The sequence below is a fragment of the Xyrauchen texanus genome, chromosome 13, assembly GCF_025860055.1.
Source record: "Xyrauchen texanus isolate HMW12.3.18 chromosome 13, RBS_HiC_50CHRs, whole genome shotgun sequence".
Lineage (NCBI taxonomy): Eukaryota > Metazoa > Chordata > Actinopteri > Cypriniformes > Catostomidae > Xyrauchen > Xyrauchen texanus.
In genome coordinates, this window is record NC_068288.1 from 15,558,035 (window position 1) to 15,575,659 (window position 17,625).

Below are 17,625 nucleotides of genomic sequence, written 5' to 3' on the forward strand. Positions count from 1 at the left end.
TGCAGTGAACTGTTATTGTGTATCAGGGTCTTGATGATGGTGCAGGTTGACTGATTAGAAAAAGTTTAAGTAAAAAGTCCTTACATTAGATAAAATGTAAGGACCACCCACATGTGCGAATTCACCTGTTTTAATTTATTTTTAGATAGAAAATCATATAAAAATGCACAGTGTCTCGTGGCTGTTTTTCCAATTTCCTATTTTTTAACTTGAGCATGAAAAACAAGTTTTATTATATATATATATATATGTAATTACCTATTCTGAGTGCCATAGGTAATTACAGCAGTGCTGATGTAGGGCCATATAGCATGATTGCAAGTGTGATATTGCTTTATATACAACATTTCAATGAACAAGTAAATAAAAAAAAAAATTGGGAAAACCGAGTAAGGTCATAAAAACGCATTTGTACATGGAACTACTTTATTATGCTACGTATCAGAATCTGCCCTTGCTGGTTCAAAACAAATGATGCGTCCAAGCCTCCGTTAATAATTCAAAAAGTTCACTTCAGAAATAGTATCATGCCTTGTGCTGTTTCTAACAAGTTATTGGATAAAGAAGGATGGATTGATGGGTGTGTGCATTTTCTAACAAGTTATTGGATAAAGAAGGATGGATTGATGGGTGTGTGTGTGTGCGCGTGCGTGCATGCGTGGGTGCGTGTGTGTGTGTGTGATGGAGAGAGAGAGAGAGAGAGAGAGAGAGAGACGGAGCGTGTGCGATCACCTGTATCCACTCCCAAGCAAAGATACTGTCAGCGTTCTGAAGGTCAGCTTTCTCAGTGGAAAAATAGCATACAAGCGGGGGTTTTTCTGCCTATTTCGTGGTAGCCATGCATCCAATGTGGAAACTCTGTAAGCACCTTGATTTCTGTAATCAAACAGTCCGTTGAGTCTCTCAGCTGCGATTGAGCCTTAATCCTGAAATTGTTCATTTTAAGCTGTTTAAAACAATGTCCTAGCTTAAGTAATGTAGTGGTAATATTAAACAATGACTAACCCTAACGGATTCACTTCACGTCACGAAATGGCTCATATTACACACAAAAATTATCTTTTGCCAACACCTGCTGGTTAACGTGTAATTTCAAAAATAAAGACAGTAACTCCTAACAGATATGCACTGATCTTACACCTTAGTTTAGAATGGCACGAACACAAGCGGATTGATACGCACACAGTGAAGCATCCAAGTGCTGATGCTGTCAGACCATCAGTGCTCATGGAACGTCTCTCGTCCAGTCAGATTTGAGGACCGGAACTAACTGTTGTGAATATGTGTGTGTGTATATGTATGTATATGTGTGTGTATATGTATATATATTATACGTGTATATGTATGTGTATATATACGTGTATATGTACGTGTATATATGTATATACTTATAAATGTGTATACGTGTGTGTGTATATATATATATATATATATATATATATATATATATATATATATATACATATATGTGTATATATGTGTATACGTGTGTGTATGTACGTGTATACGTGTGTGTATGTACGTGTATGTACATATGTATATATGTACGTGTATATACGTGTGTGTTTATATTGGTTTTGGAAATGATTTATGAAATAAGTTGTATTCTATTTTTCCAAATTTGGATTCTTAATTGAATATGGAAAGAACTATACTGATTTTTTTTGTGACTCAATAATTAGAATTTTTTACACACAAAATTTAACTTAAAGCTTCAGCTCAATTCTGGAAAAAAATAACATTCATATGGACTCCAGTTGAAATACTGACCATGCATTTAGCTTTGATTCATGGAAATCTGTAGGTTTTCCCACACACTTGAGTCTTCTGCGCAGTTGATTTTTCCATCTGCACGGAAGCAATATAAGGAGTGCTTGGCCGTTGATGCTGGCAACTTATAGGGAATAGTGATTGGGGGTTAAAGTTATGTTTCAAGTTCTGTTTAATGTTAATAAAATTGTAATTTTATGTTATGACAAGGGTTTATTTTTAATTACCATGGGTGAGATTTGTGATCCTTTGAGCTAGTTGTTATCCTCTTTAAAGTAATTTTAAGTGTCTTCTACTGAATGTTAGAGTCGTGTACCTCTGAAATAAATTTTGCCTGTTAGTGACTTAAAATTAAGCTCGCATATTCTCTCAGTGGCTAGAAGTAAAATCCCACGTGGATCTCATGTATTTCTGGTGATAAAATCTCTTTGTAATTTCATAATAGATAAACTTCCAATTGTAATAGATGTATACAGATACGCGAGTCGCAGCAGATGGTTCCTTTAACAGACAGTTTGATTTGAATTGCGCATGTCATTTTATTTACCAAGCATCGGATTATTAGTCTCACAGTTCAATTTAAATCATGGAATCATGTAGTTGCTAATAATTTTACCAGCCAGCTGAAGAATATTTCCTTTTATTTACTCGCAATTTTTATGTCATTTTGGCTAGTGTCTAGTGTTAATTTTGGCCCCCTGTTTCAATGGAAAGCTAAAATATTTACCTAAGTAAATTAATTTATGCATTTTGCAGACGCTTTTATCCAAAGCGACTTACTGCACTTATTACAGGGACAATCCCCCCGGAGGAACCTGGAGTTAAGTGCCTTGCTCAAGGACACAATGGTGGTGGCCGTGGGGATCGAACCAGTGATCTTCTGATTAACAGTTATGTGCTTTAGCCCACTACGCCACCACCACTCCATAGTTGTTAGCATTGTTGACACACATGGCTGACTTTTTTTCTGTAAGAAACGAATAAATTGCCTGCTGCAATTTGCTCTTTCTCTACATGTTGTGTTCACAATTTGCACCGTGGCTGGCTGAACTAGAGAACCATGCCACTTTCAATTTCATTTGGGGTGAGGATGGGGGTCCATAAGAGAAAAGGCAGATGACATGAAAACCCTATTTTAAGGATGGACACTGGGGTCTTGCAATGTTTTATTCCTACCCATAGCATGTTATTTCTATGCATGTAACTTTTTCATGATAATATCAGGGGCCCTCCAGCCCTCCACGGCCAGACACCCCTGCAACAGATGCATGTATGTGATCCATTGTAGCAGTTGCTTTAGATATTGATTGTCAGTTTTAATGTTAAATAGTCAGGTGCTGTTTTTACACACAGCTAATTATTTTCCCTCTCTCAGGTGGAGGTGGAGTCAATGCATCTGAAGAGAAGCCCAGCAAAGAGACTCCACCGCGGGGTTTCCGTGAACTCAAAGAGGCCTTAAAGATTTTGGAGAGTTTGAAGAACATGACTGTTGAGCAGCTTTGGACTGGATCACCCACATCTCCTACTGCTGAACCTACAGCTGTAACCGCTGCCACAACGCCTGCTGATGCCAAACCCACTAAGGAAAAACGCTTCCTGGATGACATTAAAAAACTTCAGGAAAACCTGAAGAAGACTCTGGATAATGTGGCCATTGTGGAGGAAGAAAAGATGGAGGCTGTAATGGAGGAAAGGGCAACAGTGTCAGTGCCAGCTGAACCCCAGACACCTGTGCATTCTGAGTGGACTACTGACACGCCAGTTTTGTGTCAGCAGAGTGGAGGCAAACCAGGTGTCACCTTCACCAGTGCTAAAGGGGAAGTGTTTTCCGTTTTAGAATGGGCACCAGGTACAGACAATGCAATGTTCAGTAATGTTAATTGTATATTGCTTTTCACAACACGTGTTGTTTCAAAGCAACTTTACAGAAAATTTTACCATAACAGAAAATGATGCTGTAATGTCTGTATTGTTCTAAATTCCTAATTGAACAGTTTAAATGAAAAACGTGATTGAGAATCATGCTTTAAAAATTATTTGTCTTTAGACCCAAAACTCCATAAAATCTTTGGCAGAAACCAGGCTCTGCTGGGGGAAATACATATTTTGTATTACCCCCCGATATAACTAATAATGTCAATATTAGTTATATAGGGGGTAATACAAAATATGTATTATTTTTGTAAAATGAGTAGATGTTGGTGGGTAGTGTTTAAAACTAAAGGATATTAAGTGAACTTTAAGTTAACTGTAACAGTGTCCTTTTTTATTTGTCGGATGAAGACTTTAGTTGACATTAGGTTATTGTCTAATTTTTGCAGTTTAAGATAGTGCAGTCCATCCTATGACCAGGATTGTGCAGGCAGAGGCTAGTGAGGTGTGCCTCACAGTCCGGAAGTGCTGGAAGTGGTCAGTGAAGAATCCTTTATTTTACAGTTGGAGTTGGCAGCAGTTCGTCCTCTGTAAATTCCATTGTAGTAGTCTGAAGGGATGCAGACAGTGATCGTTGAAGCACCCCTTTCTGTCTGATTGACACATGCTGCAGTTAATAATCATCGTTCAGCAACACATAGTGGTGGGAGTGGGATATCAGGCTGGACCAGAGCTGGATCTAGAAGGCTCTGGTAATGAGGCTGGTAAACCAATAGAATAATATTGGCTTAGATGCCATTCACTTTAATGCAGAATTATAAGTGTTTCAGGTTCTGGCAGACCTGACCAATGCAGGGTTGAGGGATCAATTAGGTGTATGCCTGTCTGAAGAGGTGAGTCTTTAGTCTAGACTTAAACTCAACATAGTGGGTCTGAGTTCCAAACAATGCTAGAAAGGCTGTTCCATAGTTTAGGAGCTAATTTGGAAATGTTTTGTTTGTATTGCACTGGCTGACATGCCAGTCGTCGTAGACTTGTACTGACCTAGTGGCTTAGATACAGCACATGCAAAAGCAATAGTTTATGGTTACTGATACCATTGTAGAAATGTGATATTCACTGTCAAATTGTTAATTCTGTGAGTCTGAAGTGAGTAGAATTCAGTGGGTCAAGTCGAGTAATTTTTATTTTTATAGCGCATTTCACAACACGCAGTTTCAAAGCAGCTTTACAGAAAATCATACATTAACAGAAAATGAAACTGTAATATCTATAATTTCTTAGTCATGATTGTGTAGTTTGATAAAATACGATTGTGAATTGTGTTTAAAAATAAGTAATTAAATAATAATTGTGTTTAGAAACCCAGTGAGCAAGCGAAAGGTGACTGTGGCAAGGAATACAAAACTTCATAAGATGTTGGTTAATGGAGAAAAATAACCTTGGGAGAAACCAGGCTCACTGTGGGGCTAGTTAGAGTGTCCCTCTGGTTAACATCATGAATATAATGACAATACTACTTAATTATGTATAGTGCAAGCCATGATTTAAAATGATTGAACTAAGTAAGTGTTAATTGTCAGTGTTTAAACAAAGATTTTGTTATAAGTGTAAGATTAATGACAAACGTCTTTGAAGTTCATCCTGGAATAACAGCAGAAGTTCACATAGATTAGTTGGCTGTTGAACAGTTTTGTTAGCAATTAATTGATAGTCTATGTATTCCATTATAAGAGTGTAGGCCATCATTAGACCGAGATGATGTAGGCAGAGATAAGTGTGGTCCATTGCAGTTCAACTGGCCGGAAAGTTCGGTGAGGTCTATCTTAAGTCCAAGGTTCAGGCAATGGCATTTGCTGTATTCCATATCATAAGGCATCAGTTCATCCTCTGAAGTCCATCATAATAGACTGAAGTGATGTTTGTCTGCCACCGGCTGCATTTAGTCATCACTCAGAGACCCGCTGCAGTGAAGTCCAACACGAAGCAGGAATGGAACTGAATCCAGCCGGTTCTGGTGACCTCAGGATAGGAATCCAGTGGTTGAGACAGGGATGCTAATAGAATAATATTAGCAAAGATGCCATTCAATTTATTGCAGAGTTATAGATCATGATCAATGTTTCTAGTTCCGGCAGACCTAACTAAAGCAGCCTAATTTTGAGTTGAAGGATAAATTAGGTGTATTCCTGGCTAAATAGATGAGTCTTTCATCTAGACTTAACTTGTTTATTCGCAAAGGCAATGGACGGCCTTGTGTTTTCAATTGTTTACATTCAGCACATGTGTACAGTATTGCTGTACAAGTAACCTGGTCAACCAATACACCATTTAAAATATCTAAGTCTGCAGATTCCTTCCAATGAAAGCATTGATCAATCTATATGACTTTCAGCCAATTATATCTTATTTGTGTAAAGAGTGCACAATAGACAACTAAACAACAAAGCAGGAAGTCCTTACCTTGTTTCTGTTATGGCAATGTAGAGTTTGATCCAACAATGATGCCATCCATCTGTTTTGACTGCAATAGTCCATTACACGATATCCAAAGTAAATCTTTGCCCAAACACTTGCAAACTTGTATAAATAGAACTTCCATTGTTTACGTAATGAAATCCGGTGAACACGATGTCGTCATCCTTTTTATTTGTCTCTGATGTACCCTTCGATAAAGCAAACTGTATACAGTAAATGCGTTTAGTAGTCTGGAACAGAAGTATCGCACTCCTGATGTTTTCTGAATAAAACTGGCTTTATAGTTTTAGAAAATTACGCATGAGAACAGCCGTTTCTGATGATGTCTGTTCATGCATAGGCAAATTTGTTCGGCTAAAAAAATTTACCAATAGCACTCTAGAGGGTTGTAATTTATGAGGACATGTAACCAATGAAATTATGAATACAGCAATATCTGGGTGTTGATAGTTCACGTAAATTATCATATTTCATAAGTAGGGCACTTCTCATTGGAAGATTAAAATGTGCACGCTCACTGTGACAAATGATACCTGCTGACACGAGTTTCCTTGACAATGCTGGCCTTTTCAGAAAGGCAACCAGACAAGCACTTCGATAAAGGCTTACAGAAAGCTAACTTTTGCTAGTATCACCTTAAACTTGAAACATAGCTTGGTTTTACCCTGTTGTGTTTTTAGGTACCTATATCACAGCATTGTGTATTTATTTCTTAAAAAGTGTGAAATAATAATTGTTTTTCTTTTGTGTTTGCACTTTAGTAATTTTGAAGATTTCATTGTAAGATCGCAAGAGTTAGCTTTCTAAAGATACCTTGATTTTGTGTCAAGTTTACTACTCAAGAGGAACTCATGAGTAGTAAACCTTTTATTTTGGGTATGCCATTTACCCTGTTCCTCACCAAACTGGGGGGGGGGCAGGAAAGATGTGACTGAGTGAGTATGTCTGCACCTCGAACTGTGTTTAGAGAGACTATTCCATTAGGAGCCAAAAATGAAAAGAATTTAAAGATATTCTAGGAACTATTAACAGGCCAGAATTTTGCAATCATAATGAACGTGACAGAATATAGCATGGTAGCATATAGGTCGCTTAAGTACTGCGGAGTTAGACGATTCAAACCTTTGTACGTAGGAAACGAAATATAAAAATGAATACGAAATTTAACAGGTAGCCAATGTAACGATGATAAAATGGGGCTAATATGATCATATACCTTGGTTCAAGTCAGCACTCTGGCTGCTGCATTTTGAACCAATTGAAGTTTATTTATTGATCTTGCTGGACATCCTCCCAGTAATGCATTACAATAATCTAGTCTTGAGGTCATGAACGCATGAATTCGTTTTTCGTCATCCGCAACAGAGCATGTGTTATAATTTAAGAATATTTCTTAGGTGGAAGAATGCTGTTCTACAAATACTGGAAATTAGATTTTCAAGGGACATATTGGTATCAAGTATAACGCATACGTTTCAAAAAAGCAAAATCCGGTATGTTCCAAAGTTCGTCAAAAACTATGTGAAGGTGCTCTTGAATGAGGAAATAATAATCCAAAAAGAAAAAGGAAAATCAAGACACACTTCCAAATCAAAAATATAGTAATGTCCTTTATTGTCAATGGCTGTTACAATAGTTAAAAACAGTGGTGGGAAAAAAGGGCTGCAAACCTACATATTTTGGCAAAAATACCGTCTTCAGGGTGCACACCTAAGTTCTTCGCTGTTGAAGACGATGTAACGGTACATCCATCGAGAGTCACATTATATTTTAGCAGCTTGTTTTTAGAGGTTTTTGGTCTAATAATTAGTACCTCTGTTTTGTCAGAATTGAGTAGAAGGAAATTTCTGGCCACCAAATCTTTGATTTCATTAATAAACTTTGATTTCATTGAGAATTGTGAAATTTCGTCAGGTTTTGAAGAAATATAAAGTTGGGTATAACAGTGGAAAATTATTCCACGATTCCTGAGAATATCTCCCAGGAGAAGCATATACCAGATGAAAAGCAGAGGCCCTAAAACTGATCCCTGTGGCACTCCATACTTTATTTTATTTGGTATATTTGGCAATTCCTTAATTACATAGACAAAGTGGTAGCAGTCTGCTAAACCATGCTAAAGCAAGTCCACAAATGGTAGCATAATTCTCTAGCCTATTCAAGAGAATTTCATGATCTATCATGTCGAAGGCAGTACCAAGATCTAAAAGCACTAGAAGTGAAATGCAGCCGTGATCAGATGATAAGATGAAGTCATTTGCAACTCTGATGAATGCAGTCTGTGTAGAAATTAACATAGTTGGGAGGACACTACCTTTTCAACGTATTTTCGACATAAATCGGTCTATAATTAGCCAGTCATCCAGGAAGGATCATGTTATGGCTTCTTAATAAACGGTTTGATAACTGCCATTTTAAAGTTTATAATGTTAAGAAGAGGTTCTGATATTACAGGAAATACCTCTTTTAAGAGCTCAGTTAGTATTGATTCTAACATGCATGTTGTGTCTCTTGATGTTTCGATGTGTTTTGTGAGCTCTTCATGACCTATGACAGCGAAGAATTGAAGTTGCACATGAGGAAAATTATGAGACACTGTTTTCTGACGTACTGTGACAGATGATTGCATAATTTGTTGCAATAAAGTTTATTTCTGATTATTTCAATTTTATCAGTAAAAAAATTGATGATGTCATTACTCTTGTGCTGCAATGGAATATCTGGTTCAGTTGAGGCTTTATTCCTAACCAATGTAGCCACAGTACTGAATAAACACCTAGGATTGTTGTGGTTATTTTCTATGAGTTTGCTAAAATATGCTGACCTGGCAGCTTTTAGTGCTGTAGCTACAGACACTATCCTTCCATGCACTGCGAAATAACTCTAATTTTGTATTCTTACACTTGGGCTCCATTTTCCGAGCTGCTCTCTTGGGAGCATGGGTGTGATCATTGTACCATGGTTGCAGGGCTTTTTTCTTAAATTTTCTTTAATCGAAGGGGGGCAACACTATCAATTAAGTCACTATCAATTCACTATCATCAACTTCTTCTAGACTTTGGGGTTTATTGAGTGAATAAGATTATCTGGAAGATTATTAGTGAAGCTAACTTTAGTGGTCGAAAGAATAGTACTACGTGAATGATAGCGTGGTGTAGATTGAGTAACATTAGCTGATCGCAACATACAAGGTAATGATCTGAGATGTCATCACTCTGCGTAAGAATTTCTAAAGTATCGACATCAAATCCAGATGACAGAATTAAATCTAGTGTATGATTATGGCGATGAGTTGGTCCTGTCACATTTTGTCTGACTCCAAGAGAGTTGAGAATATCGATAAATGCTTATCCCAGTGTGTCATTTTCATTATCTATGTGAATGATGAAGTCACAAACAATTAAAACTCTATCTACAGTAAATACAAGATCTGATAAAAAATTAATAAATTCACCAAGGAAATCAGAATAATCTCCGGGTGATCTATATAAAGTAACAAGGGCATAAGACGGCAGCATTTTTTTTATTTATATCTGACGGTGTCGCATTAAGCATTATTAGTTCAAAAGACAAACTTATATCTTGTCATCTGAGTAACACCAAAAACTTCACTGTAAATTGTAGTAGCACCTTCTCCTTAACCCTTCAGACGAGGTTCATGTTTATAACCGTAACCTGGGGTAGTAGATTAATTTAAACTAATATTTTCATCAGGTTTAAGCCAGTTTTCGGTCAAATAGAGTGCATCCAAATTATGATCTGTAATAATTTCATTTACAGTTAGTGATTTGGTAGAAAGAGGTCTAATGTTTAGTAGCCCTACCTTCATATGATGTTTATCTTACATTTTTGTTTTTTCAAGTTTTACCTTAATCAAATTTTTTCTAAATGATTTATTGAAAGTTGTGTTTGGTAGTTTAGGGAACAGACACAGTCTCTATGTGATATCTAGGTGTTGTAGTTTATGTGGCCTGTGTGACGTCTTAAGGCAGCTAGCAGACGTTCATATTAATCAGTTTGTCTGCTTCCTGACCTGTTCCCCAGTTAGTCAAATACTTTCATTATTAAGACTATGAGCCAAATTACTAGAGAAGAGAGTGGCATGGAGGGATGGAGTCAGTCTCTTTGGCAGGTCAGATCTACCCCAAAAACTCTTCCAATTGTCTATAAATCCTATGTTATTCTCCAGACACCACTCAGACATCCAGCCATTCAGTGACACTAATCTACTAGTAGGTCATGAGGGGTCCCCATGAGGCAGCACAGCTCCATGGAAAATAAAACCACATTTATTAGGATACTGATATATTTAGATTATTCATCTCATGTAATCAACCTTGATTTTAATGTTTATTTCTTTAGGGGTAAAACTTTTTATTATTATTATTATTATTATTATTATTATTATTATTATTATCATAACTGAGTGCAATTTCAATGAAAACTTACTTTATATTTCTCAAGAAATCTACAAGATCAAAAAAATCAGGTCATTTTGTTTTCATTTAATTGTATTTGCAATAATTTGATCAGTTAAGAAATTCTGCAGATTAAACTATACATACGCACAGTGCCTAAATTCAGGAGTTCTCTTAAGATGTTCCCTCCTGCTCTTCATAGACACACACTCATTTAAAAAAATGGAATTCCAGCCAGCAGAGGCAAAGAAGTTCTTCAGCACTATAAGGAAAGAAATGGCCCTGCTGGCCACCTCTCTGCCTGACGGCATTATGGTGAAGACATTTGAGGACAGAATGGTAAAGCAAAAACCTTGGCACACTCACTATGAATAGCAGTTTCTACTGCTCTTTGTGTCCTTGATATATGCTTTCCCCACCTTACTATGAAAGTTTCTAAAGAATGTTTATTTTAGAATGTATATAATTAAATTCTGAAAATTCCACAAAAAACTATTTGTTAGAGAGTAAGATCTTATTCTTTGTTTTAACCTATCCTGTTTTTTTTTTTTTTTTTTTTTTCACTTTAGGACCTTTTCTCAGCTCTCATTAAGGGCCCTAATCGCACGCCCTACGAGGATGGACTTTTCCTCTTTGATATCCAGCTCCCTAATATCTACCCTGCTGTTCCTCCTCTTTTCCATTACATATCTCAGTGCAGTGGGCGACTTAACCCAAACCTCTATGATAACGGGAAGGTCTGTGTTAGTCTGCTCGGCACCTGGATTGGAAAGGTAAGCTTACCTACTCTTGGACTAGGGTTGCAACGGTATGAGATTTTCACGGTATGATAACTGTCTCAGAAAATATCACGGTATACGGTATTACACAATTACTATTATCAATGAAAACAGAAGGGTTATTTTATTTATTTATTTATTTTTGAGCAGACACTTTATTATAATTGAAACTTGAAACCATTTATTTTATTGAAGTATATGTTACACTTTTAAGAATTATGCGGCGTCCACTCTTGGTACATATGTGTAAAAAAGTCTCCCTTTTGAAAATAAATAAATAGATAGGTTTTGCTTCAGGACAGATTTTACATTGGAAATCAAGTGTCGACCTGCCATAGATTAAACATTAACATTATCCACATATTTATACACATATTACATAGAAGGAAACATTGCCATGGTTAGGTCAGTGTGCTCGTCTTAAATAATAGTAATAATGATAATAAATTTATGTATTTATGAAAAATAAATACTAGCTGAAACACATCTTGAAACTTTAACTACATCTGCCACTGTTGATATAAAATGAGGTCTAATAGATTCTACCTTTTAGATAATTTCATATGAAACTATAACATTTTGTCAAAATATAAGTTTCTTTTACTCATGTAAAATCCTGAAACAAATTTGTAAAGGTGATGTGTGTAATTATTAATATTTTTAACTATTTTGGTAAAAATCGGGCTTTAAGTAGTGCATGGGGGGCCACATTGTATTGCTTTTGAGATACAATGTTCTGCATTGATTTGGTTTCTGTATCTTTTAAGCCAAGAAATAGTTGTGTACTCAGTTTTCTGAAGTGTATCTGTGACTAATGGGACTATTCTGCAATTGTCTAAAATATTATATTGCTCTACAAAGATAGATGCTTTTCTATCAGGCATTAAAAAACTGAATAAAGGGTGGAGATTATAAATTTATTTTCCCATCTCTACTTTTTAATTTATTATTCAGTTTTAATAATAATAATAAAACAATTAATTTATAGAACTTTTAATGTTTGTCGCAAAGCGGGCGAGTTTACTTACCCGTTTACATGCTAAATGAGTCACTGTTACCAGATTGCACAAAATAAGTATAACATTAGGTGGAATATTTCCAATTTGTGCAAGTATAAATCTCAAACTGGGGTGTTTTGTCTCTTATCTGGCAACCCCAAGCATGTTAAACGCTTGTGGAGATGCGTTAGGTCCCAATGCAAGTTTGCTGAAATATCCAATGAAAAATAAAAACGCTTTTACGATAAATGAGCCACGGGCCACATTAAACCATGTTGAGGGCTTGATCCAGCTCAACTTGAGCGGCCGCCGAAATATCATCAATGGGAGAACCATGGCATTGCTCTTTCCCTGCTGTCCGCGACCCAGTCCGAATAGACCAGTTGAGAACGATAAGGTTACTGACGTAACCCAGGTTCTCTGATAACATGAAGTGAGGTATCTCACTATGGGAACGCCTCTGGGCGTGACCGATCGCGGAAGCACCTATTACACCACGTCTGCCAACCCTGGCAGACCAATCGCTGCAGCGATCAGGGAGTCACCTCCCTGTATATAAACTGCAGTCACCTGCCGTTTCGTCATTCTCCGCATATCTCTTCTCCGTGCTACGAGGCAAGGAGGGCAATGTTTGTGAGATACCTCACTTCATGTTATCAGAGAACCTGGGTTACGTCAGTAACCTTATCGTTCTCTTTCTAACATTCGTTCGGTATCTCACTATGGGATATAGACCACTCCCGTATTGCCGATATGCTGACGAAGCAGACTGAAAACAAAAGGAGATAAAATATGCACTTACCAAAAACGAACCAACTCACACCCTCTGGCTACTTACTCCCAGAACTGAGTGCGCCAGAGATGGCTCTGTAACATCCAATCTATAAAAACGTATAAATGTGTGCGGAGAGGACCAGCTGGCTGCCGCAGCAAATTTCTTGAATCGATATACCCTTAAATAGAGCCCAGGATGTAGACATTCCCCTTGTAGAATGCGCTCAGCAGACCTACTGGGGGCTCCATGTTCATGCTGTTATAGCATAACACAATAGCCTCTACCATCCAATGGGAAAGACGTTGCCGTGATATAGGCTTTCCCTTAAAAGAGTCAGCCCATGATACAAACAGCTGGTTACTTTTCCGCAATGTGCGGGTTCTCTGTACATACATGTACAGCGTACGAACCGGACATAAACAGTGTAACCTCTCCTCCTCTGGTGAAGAAAAATGAGGTGGATGAAAAGCTGGCAAGTCAACCGCTCTTACTGTATCCGTGTGATCCAGTACTTTGGGCACGAACGCCGGATTAGTCCTGAAAAGAGCTCTTTGACCATCAGGGGCGAACATCATACATGAGGGATGAACTGATAAAGCCTGTAGTTCACTGACCCTCTTTGCCGTTGTAAGAGCCAGTAACAAAGCAGTCTTCAAAGCGAGCAGCTTTAAGAGAATGCTATCAATGGGTTCAAACGGAGCTTTTGAGAGCTGCTTCAGTACTACCGACAAATCCCATGGCGGGACCAGTGGCTTTGACACCGGGTGTAGCCTGCGTGCCCCTCTCATGAATCGACAGACTAGTGGGTGTCGGCCGATGGTACCCGAGTCAATACCCACATGACACGCTGATATAGCGGACAAATAAACCTTAACCGTGGAGAAGGCTCTGCCCTTATCCAGGAGGTCCTGAAGGAAACTCAACACGTTCGACACAGAGCACAAGAAAGGAACAATGTTCTTGTCAGCACACCATTCCTCAAAAACTCTCCATTTGAGATCATATAAAGAACGAGTCGAGGCAGCCCTCGCGTTCTGAATCGTCTCAATCACCTTCAGAGGTAGCCCGGCTGCGCTCAGATTCAACCTCTCACGGGCCAGGCCCAGAGAGCTAATTTCTGAGGGGAGGGATGGAAAATTTCCCCCCGTGCTTGCGAGAGGAGATCTCTGCGCGTTGGTAACGGCCACGGCTGGTTGTGGAGCAGTTGCGCGATCTCCGCAATCCACAGTCTCCCGGCCAGAACGGTGCGATCAGAATCATAACATGTCCGGCTCCCGAACCCTCCGTAGTGTTGGCTCGATCAAGCTCAACGGAGGGAACGCTGCACAGTAACACGTCTGGCCATTCGTGGGCTAGAGCATCCACACCCAATGGTGCATCGTCTCCGGTCAGAGAGAAGAACAGGGGCATTGCGCGTCTTCGGCGATGCGTAAAGATCTACGGCAGCCTGGCCGAATCTCTGCCATACCATACGGATCACCTGGGGGTGGAGTCTCCACTCCCGTACAGGGGATTCCGTCTGGACAATAGATCCGCTCCCTGTTCATTATCCCGGGACATGTGTCGCGCGTAATGACAGGAAGTTCCTGTTGCTCCACGTAATCAGTCTCTTCGCTAACCTGTGTAGCGTGTGAGAACGCACTCCCCTTGTCGATTTATGTAGGCTATCACCGTTGTATTGTCTGACCTGACCAATACGTGATGACTCTTGAGAAAGTGCACGAAATGTCTCAGAGCTAGAAACACTGCCAGTAGCTCTAAAAAATTTATGTGCTTTTCTCTCAGCGCTGGAGACCAAACCCCCCTCGCTGTTCTGCCCTCGAACACTGCGCCCCAGCCTGTGAGAGATGCGTCTGTCGTCATTACTTTCCTCAGTACGATCGGGCCCAGGGGCAGCCGGTCCTGAGAAAAGACGGGGCTCTCCAATAACGAAGAGCTCATGCATTCTGGTGAGACGCGCACTCGTTGGCTGAGGCGGCTCTTGGGGCTGAATACCTTGTGACGCTGTCCAGTTCTGAAATTCCCTCATTCGCAACAGTCCCAGGGGAACCACGGACACCGTTGAGGCCATCAGTCCTAATAGCTGAAGGCACATTCTGAACTGGACTGATTTTCCTTGTTGGAAAAGGGAAAGGCAGCTGTGAAAAGTCTCGATGCGATCCTCCGATAGGAAAGCTCGAAACGTCACAGAATTCAACCTGAGACCTAGGTAGACTATTTCCTGAGCCGGAGATAGACAACTTTTCGGTTGGTTTATCTTGAAACCCAATCTTTCCAGGTGCATCACCAGTCTGTGTGTATCTCTCTCTGCCTGCCGAGGGCACGGCGCAGAGATTAGCAGATCGTCCAGATATGATGAAATCCTGATCCCTGATCCCTCAACGGAGTCAGGGCTCCTTCTACACACTTGCTGAATACCCGAGGAGCTAGAGCTAGGCCAAATGGTATTCTCATATACTCGTAAGCCGTGCCCTGATAGGCTGAACCTCAGATATTTCCTGTGCGCAGGAAAAATATCTATATGAAAATATGCGTCCAGGAGATCTACTGCTGTGAACCAGTCTCCTCGACGAATATTTTGACACAATGTTCTGATAGACAGCATTTTGAATTTGTATTTCCTGAGGTGTCTGTTGAGGCCTCAGTAAATCCAGAATAGGACCGAAGACCCCCTCTCTTGGGAATCACAAAATAACGGGAGTAGAAGCCCTCGTGGCTCTCTTCCGTTGAAATCGCTCTTATCACTCCCTTTCTTATTAGAGAGGCTATTTCCTCCTCTAATACAAGAGCTGCTTCCCCTTTGGCCACTGAAATTACCACTCCATTGAATAGAGGAGGTTTCACAGCGAATTGAAGCCTGTAACCCTTCTCTATGGTGGTTAACACCCAGGGATGAACTGCGCATGCGCGCCAGTTCACTGCCTGCGTAGCGAGTGGGCCCTTCCCGTCGTCGCTCACCAGAGGTGCCGTAGCACACTCTAGCGGCGAGGGGGAAGACCGCTCCAGTAAAGGAGTTATGTTGGTCTTTATCTGTGATTGATTTAATCTTTTGAGATATTTTCTTTTTTCTCTTAAACTCTGCGCCCTCGGTGCTTGACCTGGATGCGCCAGAGAAAACTTTATTTTTGAAGTCGTGATTGTGAACGTTAAACCTTCCTCCCTCGTAACAAACCTCAAAGGTGGAGGGGGAGGCGATCTCTTGGGGGGCACTAACAGAACTTCGGCCACATTCCCGCACACGCTGGACATTGAACCGTCCAAACGAACACATTTCACCTCTGAATTCCTTCTCCTTTTCCCCGCGGGAGGGAGAGAGGAATCGTTTTGAAGGGCTGGGACAGATAAACCCTGGGTGCTGTCTCCCAACCCTTCTAGATGTCGAACTGAAGTATCAGGTCGACCGTCTCTTCTTGCTCCCCTGGGGGGCAGCCGGTCGATGTTTCGCTGCTGCGGCGCTAAAGACTGTTTAGGTCTCACGAGCCGGGCTTCGGCTGTGAAGCTGCGCTGCTCGACTGTTGTGGGGGCGGAGCGGGACGGCTGATAATCTGAATGTCCTCCTCTTCCTGAAGGTCTGAAAGTTGGCCGACTGCGTGTGATAAGGCCGAGCCGCCGGCTTTCTGGGGAGGCAGACCTGGAAAGCTTCGCCCTCCTTCTTTCGCGAGGTCACACTGCTGCCTCATCGCTGTCACCGTCGCGCCGAACATGGCTTTTGGGTCAATAGGGGCATCCAAAAACTCGGCTTTCTCCTTTTCAGAGAGCCCTGACAAACCCAGCCACAACGATCTCTCTCCCACAACTGCTAGACCCATACTCCGTCCGCACCCTTGAACTGCTCCGCGGGACGTGCGCAGGTTCAAATCTGTGATAACGCAAATCTCCTCCCAGAGCACCGGGTTGGGAGATCCGAGTCCAGCTGACGACCCATCTCCTCTAATAATTCCGCTTGATAGGCTGTGAGGAGGGACGTAGCGTTCAGAGCACGGACAGACAGTGCAGTGGATTTGTAGATCTTTTGAAAAACAGAGGCGCGGCGCTCTGTTTTCCTGGCAACGAGTTCGGTTGAAGAGAGCGCCGTTCTGCGGCCTGGATGCAAGTGATTTGCAACCGAGGTTTCCACCGGGGAGGGTCTGCCATCCCTAGATCCTCCATTCCCTGAACGTCCAGCCTTGAGAAACCCTTGACGGGCACTCGATGAGAAAAAGGCTTGTCCCAAAACTTTTTCATCTCCGCCACACAGGCGGGAACTGCCAGAATGAACTGCCTCGTTGGCGGGAGACGAGGCGGAAGTCTCTTTCCATCATACAGGTCCCTTGCGGCCCCCTGACCTGTCTGTTGGGATGGCCAGTCAATTGACAATCTAGCCGCGGCCCTACGACAGACTTCGATCAAGTCTGTGTCCACCTGAACAGGGGAGGGTGAACTCTCATCCTGTGCACTCGGCGGCCTGGCTTGGTTCGGGGGAAGAATAGCATCTTCATCGTCGTCATCCTCGTCTTCAAGGATATTCGACAACACCTCATCATCGTCCTCTTCCG

General features: G+C 40.7%; 1 protein-coding gene across 3 annotated transcripts in view; it reads left to right on the forward strand.

Annotated features, from left to right (window-relative positions):
* Positions 1-17,625, forward strand: part of LOC127653619 ((E3-independent) E2 ubiquitin-conjugating enzyme-like) — a 104,836-nt gene that overhangs the window by 79,239 nt on the left and 7,972 nt on the right. For all 3 annotated transcript variants that reach the window (XM_052140354.1, XM_052140356.1, XM_052140355.1), the window contains 3 exons: positions 3,146-3,619; positions 10,741-10,877; positions 11,108-11,311. In XM_052140354.1, the coding sequence (XP_051996314.1) occupies positions 3,146-3,619; positions 10,741-10,877; positions 11,108-11,311 (815 nt within the window). The remainder of the gene's footprint in view (positions 1-3,145; positions 3,620-10,740; positions 10,878-11,107; positions 11,312-17,625) is intronic.